The sequence below is a fragment of the Thamnophis sirtalis genome, unplaced genomic scaffold (genome assembly GCF_051295495.1).
Source record: "Thamnophis sirtalis isolate CommonGarterSnake01/CBP01778 unplaced genomic scaffold, rThaSir2_p1.2 scaffold_3, whole genome shotgun sequence".
In the NCBI taxonomy this organism is placed as follows: Eukaryota; Metazoa; Chordata; class Lepidosauria; order Squamata; family Natricidae; genus Thamnophis; species Thamnophis sirtalis.
The window spans coordinates 33239892-33245891 of record NW_028261383.1 but is presented as its reverse complement, the minus strand read 5'-3'; the positions used below and the strand labels follow the sequence as shown (position 1 = coordinate 33245891).

Sequence of the window (6000 nt, the reverse complement as noted above, 5' to 3'; positions counted from 1 at the left end):
ACAGCTTTTGTGCTTGAAGGCCTGACAGAAAAATTGTGCGGTGGTGTGAATTTTATAAAATGCCCAGCAACTTTTAGTATTTACTATGGTATCTACCACAGTGTCCCAAAGGTGCTTTTCCCCTCCACCATCCAGTCAGAGCTGAAGAAGCTTCTTGGATGAGAAGCGAAACGTCTTGAAAGAAAAACCAGAAAGTCCAGTTGCCTCTTGGAAAAAAAAACACCTTTGGGACAACCATGACCTGGATGGCTGAGAACCTCCATTAGATATCCAGCACAGTGACCTTTTCTTCATCACAGACCGCTTTCAATATCTTTTGTGGCCACAGACCCCCAAGACTTAACTCAAGATTTAAATCATAATATTTCTTCAAGCCTTGTGAACTCCTCGTGATGACATCTCCACCCCCTTTTCTGCCGATCCCAGGTTGAGAATCACTGATTCACCGTGCTTCCCGAAAACAAGACTGGGTCTTATTTTCTTTTGACCCCCCCCCCCAAATAAACGCTTGGCCTTATTTTCAGGGAGGTCTTATTATTTTTGAGGTGCAGGAGGCGGCGAGCGTGGTCACCTCATGGCTGCTGCTGTGTTGCAGTATTTTCAGGGAGGGCTTATTTTAGTGCATGAGCTCAAAGGCCCAATTGGGCTTATTATCCAAGGAGGTCTTATTTTCAGGGGAACAGGGTAGCACTAACATGGGTGCTTACTCCTGAGAGCAAACATATAACATGTGAAACACCCAGCCTCCCCCCAACCTGATCCTTTCCAGGTGAGGTGACTTACAAGCCACACCAGAGCCAGGGTGGCTGTGGATGAGGCAACCCGGCCTGTGTGAATTGTGGAAGGCACGTGTTTGCGCAAAGGATCTGTGTGGAATGGGAGAACCACTGGATTCCATGCACGGAGGTGCAGGAAGAGGCATCGGCTATTACGGATCAGAGAAGGGCCGCCTGATTCTACGGAGCAGAATCTCCTCGTCGGTCTCCGGGGGGGGGGGGGGTCCAGAACCGGAGAGCCCTGAAATAAATAGGAAATCTCTCAAATGAAACATTTGCGACAGACCAACCCCTCCCTTCCTGTCTTCACCGCCCGCCCGCCAGCCTCCCCCCCCCCGCCGCATTTGTCTGCTGCCCGCCCCGCCCCTTTTCATTGTCCTCCCCTTCTGTTTACACACAAAGACCCCCGTCCTCCCCCTTTCCTCTTTCTTCCCGTCTCGGGCTCCGTCCTCCCTTCGCTTCCGATCTTTCCTCCTCTTCACATTCCCTCCTTCCTTCTCTCTCTTCTCTCTCTCTCTCTCTCTCTCTCTCTCCCGCCCCCCCCCCCCCGTCTCCTCTGAAAAGGATTTTAGCAGCCGGGCGGAGGTGGAGCTCGGCGGCAGAGGGTTAGAAGTGGATGCGCTCAGAGACCGGCAGAGATTTCCTTCCACCCCGTCGCCCGCCCGCTCCTCCGTCGTGTGCTGTCGCCTCGCCCGCGAACGCGTCTTCTTGGAAAGCAGCCGAAGAAAGGAGGAGGAGGAGGAGGAGGAGGGAAAGGATCGGAGCGCCCCAACCCGTCACCTCAAGCAAGAACCCTGACTCAGATCCGCCTAGTTCCCTCCCTTCCTTTGGACTGTGGGGGAGAGAAAAAAAGGAAGAGAAAGCGAGGCGGCTGGGGGAAAAAATCCCCTCCATTCCGAGCTAACCGACCGGCTGGAGCCAGACGAGCTTCCTCCAAGCCATGGACCAAGCGGGGGATCTTCTTGTCTCTCGCCTGCCTCGGGCTTCCAAGATCCAGCTGGCTTGAAAAGCGTACGTAGAGGGATCCATTCCTTTGCTTCCTGGTTGGAAGGATCAGGGGATTCCTGGCGGCTGGGAGGAATCGACGACCCAGATCTTCAGTTGGGGTTCTCCTCAGATGGTGTGAGGGCGGGGGATCCCCATCTGCTCAGCCTCCAGATCCCGTCTGATTTTCCTCTGGATCTTTGAAGCATTCCGCGGGAGGCGGAAAGTAGAAGGGGGGAAAGGGTCTTTGGATCTCCCTCTCCTGGATGGTACAGTACACGTGTTGCTCCCTTTCTGACGTTTCTACGGATCCAGCCCTAATTCTCCGGAAGAGAACTTCCCCAGCTCCTCAAAGGGTGTTTTTCCCCCCATCTCCTGCATCGCTTTTGCATATCTGGGGACTGTGGAACACACTAACGTTTTAAGAAGATTATTTTAAGGCTTCTTTTCCAAATTCCTGGAGGTATCAGTTCTTGGAAGACTCCGGATGTACGCAATTCTTTTTTTCCGGGAAAATTACCAAACAGTATTTAGTCTTTTGGGTGCCTAGATTCTAAGTGAACTCTGATCTTCCCCATCCTCTGGTTAGATGTCTTGGCTTTCCAGAACATAAAAGTTGGATTGTGGTACCAAAACGTACTCGGGTGTTGCCATTTGTTCCTTCCCTTGTTTTTGTAGGCTTGTGAACAGCTGGAATTAACATGAAATTCTGACGCTGGGATTCTGGTAATTTTGAATTATATTTATCTTATTGGCCTTTCTATCACGAGCCCCTTCCTGTCCAACTTTGGGGGTTTTCTTGGACCAACCCAGAATCCCTTTTCTTTAATAACATTTAGTTTCATCCTCATTTGCTTTTGAACATACTAACATTTATCACTGTTGCTACATTTTTCTTGTAAAATCCATCCAAATCTTCTGATTTCTGCCAATTTGCCAGTTCGGGGTTCTCGAAACCACCTCCCAGTGTAATGTTTCAGACTAAAGACATGTCTGCTATCACTCTAGAGATCTGTGCAAACATTTGCGTCTGAAGCGCCAATTTTACTTAAACAGACCACGAGGAGGGAGATCTACTCTATTCCTCCTGGATCACCTTTGTTTGCAATCAGATTCCCTCTCTGGGGTGAAAAGCCTTCCCTAGCTTCCGCTGCAATCCTGTACGCCCCTTGCCCGTGAGTAATTCTTACTCCAGGCTTATTTTCTGAGTGGATGGCATAAAACTGCCCTGTAAATAAACCTGCCCCATTGTCATGTCCCTTGTCTCTTCCATATCACTGCACAAGGCTTTTTTTTAAAAAAAATCTAGATTGCTTACTCAGGCACAACTATGTCCTTGCATTCTTTTTTTTTATTAACAGCCATTTAAAAAGGTTAGATTAGAACACCCGATAGTAACACAAAAACACATGGAAGCTGGTTTTTTTTTAAATCCCCTGTAGTTCCTCTTCCCCTTTTTCATGCTCTTCCACCCTTTAACTGCCCTTGCACTGGCCATCAAGATTGGGGGGGGGGGGCGTTGTGTCAAATCTTGTAAACAAACCTAATCTTTGACTTGCAAGGATGCCTGGATTCCTTGTGTAAGGAGCCTCCGTGTAGAACTGTCACCTCCCCAACACACCAGAGACAGTGTGTGTGACATGAGTTGGAAAGAGTGAGTGGATGAGGAGAGGGAGGAGGGAGGAGGAAAAACATCAAAGGTTGAGCCTGAAGGAAGCCTTTTATCTCTTTCTCTCTCTCTCTCCCTCCCCCCTCTCTCTGTCTCTCTCTCCCCCCTTTCTCATAGCTAAAGGGACTTAATTTTGCAATATCTTCTGACAGATCATCTTCCTCTTCCTGATCCTTCAAGCTACTCTTTCCCCTTTTCTTTCTTCTGAATGTATTCCCCGTACTCTCCCACCTTTCCTTCTCCTTTTCCAATCCAGTTCTCCCTCATTCCACCTCCATCTGTCACTTCCTACCATTTTCCTCTGATCATTTTTCTATTTCTGAGCCTCCATTTTCTGTTACTCTAATACTGTCTGTCTTCTCCTTTCCAACCGTTGCCCATTTCTCTAAACCCCTTCTACTCATTTCCAAGCCTGTTCCAGATCCTCTTTTTTCTCTTTCATTACTCCCTCTTTCATTCCATTTTTTTCCTTGCCACTTTTGTTTTTGTCTTGCTTTTCGTGTTCATTAAATTGCTCTGTCAAGCCCCCTTTCCTGTCTCTGTTTTCCCTTCCTTCTCGCTCCCTGAACATCCCACCAAATCTTTTCTTTTCCTTTTTTTTTCACTCCTTTCCCCCACCCCCTAGATTTCCCTCCTGTTTCCTGCTATCTCATACCTCCAGCAAAAATGTCTTCAACTCCTCCACTGCCAGAATGGAAACTCCAGTTACTGGAGCGTCGGCGAAAGGAGGAAGAGGAGACACGGCGGCGGGAACAGGAGCAACAAGACCGCATGGCTAAGATGCCGGCTTGGAAACGGGAAATCATTGAACGACGCCGGGCCAAGCAAGGTTCAAGCACTTCTTTTTCTGAACCAAGCGGACCAGGGGAAACTGAGAGTGGCCCATCCTCCATGCCTGCTGCAACATCATCCTACCAAGAGGGGGAGCCAGAGAGTTCTGTGCTACAGGAGAAGATTGGTCCAGTCCACCAAAATCCTTTCATTCAACTGGAGAAGCGCCGCCATCATCATGAGTCTGGCCCTCCGGAAAATGAACTTGCGAACACCAAAGCCAAGCAAATAGTGGATCTGTGTGGGCAGATTCCAGGCGTCCGGACCCTGCGGGCAGACAATGTCATTATCATTGAAACAGCCCATGGGGCGCCACCGGCACAGCTGGCTAGCGACCGCCACTCGGCAGAAGCCAAATCTGGCAGCATGGAGTCCCTCAATGAGCTGCTGGCCCGCCGTGGGGGCAGCGTGACTGAGATCCGTGCAGGGGAGGTCTTCATCGTCAAGTCGGCTTTGAGCCGCAGCGTGGAGGATCTCAACGCCGTGGGCCGAGCTGAGCATCGGGCATCGTTGCCCGAGCAGCGCCAAGGGCGGGTGAGCAAATTGCTTAGCCGATTCAGCCAAGAGGACGGTGGAGGGATGGCGATGCCATCGCCCCCGGTGAAGTCCCTCAGCACTGAGAATTTAACCGAAAGCAGCAGCTTTGGAGGAAGGAAGCTAGTCCATTCTCCGGCAGACCCCATCCTGGCCCGGCTGCCATGTGTCAATCGCCTCCCCAGCCCTCCCTGTGACCTCCCGGGACTGACACCCCCAGGCCCTTGCACTGTGGCATCTTATCGAAGCCAATTTGAAGCTAAATCAAGCAGTGGGGAGGGCTGGCCAGATAGTCCCCCAAGGCGCTCACCCACTGGGAAAAGGTGGGGAAGGGAGGCTGTGTCCCCAGACAGAGGGCCCAGGATGGAGACCAGTGATATGGAGGCGGCAGTGGAATGCCCCTCGGCTGAGGACGATATCCAGGGCAAAGCCTTGGCCAACCTGCGCCTCCACTCCAGGAACTCCTTCATGGTAGTGCCACTGAGGGCTTCGGCTTCCCCTCCCCCAGAACCCAAGCAGGAAGCCAGTCCTTCTCCTCCTTCAGCCAAGCCCCCAGTCCCCACTTCCTGCTCTTCACCCAGCTGTGAACAACTTCTCCCGGACGCTGTTGAGGAGCCGCTGTCTGAGGCCGAGGCCATGCGACGCAGCAGCAACAGCAAAGTTAAGGAGGACGTCAGGATGGGAAGCCTGGCCCGGGGCTCATCCCCGCATCCAGCCATGCAGCGTCGCAGTGGCAACACCATCACAATCAATCCTCGGAAGGCCCCTGTGTCACCTGTCACAGCTGTGGAGAACGGCATCGAGAGCTCTCCGCCAATGGCCACGATGCCCATGAAGAAGCGTTACCCCACAGTGGAGGAGATCCAGGTGATTGGAGGCTACCTCTCCCTGCAGAGATCGTGTCTTGCAAAGAACGACCGACATCGGAAAAAGGTAGGTGATCCTCCAAGCCCTTCCCGAAGGTCAGCTTTGCAGCTGTTTGCATTTTGTAAACATCTGCACTTTTGCATTTGTCTCGTTCTAAGGCCTTTGAGTGGCCACAACTTTTTCAGGTGCTTGGTTTTACTCTTTCACTTGTTACGCCCATCAACACCCCCTCCCCCCCCCGTGATCGCTATTACCTTTTCCTGCGTTCTTGTTCCTTTATTCCTCTGACACTATTGGAGACATTTACCTCAGAAAGTGAATATTTTTGGAACAATTCAA

The 6000-nt window shown here is 51.2% G+C and overlaps 1 protein-coding gene across 3 annotated transcripts in view; it reads left to right on the top strand.

The window, feature by feature from the left end:
• Window positions 1–1301: 1301 nt before the first annotated feature.
• Window positions 1302–6000, top strand: part of PPP1R18 (protein phosphatase 1 regulatory subunit 18) — a 44235-nt gene continuing 39536 nt past the window's right edge. For 2 of the 3 annotated variants that reach the window (XM_087708571.1, XM_087708569.1), the window contains exons 1-2: window positions 1302–2486; window positions 3547–5727. In XM_087708571.1, the coding sequence (XP_087564697.1) occupies window positions 4096–5727 (1632 nt within the window). In that variant the 5' untranslated portion in view covers window positions 1302–2486; window positions 3547–4095. The remainder of the gene's footprint in view (window positions 2487–3546; window positions 5728–6000) is intronic. The other variant, XM_087708570.1, reaches the window with a different exon arrangement.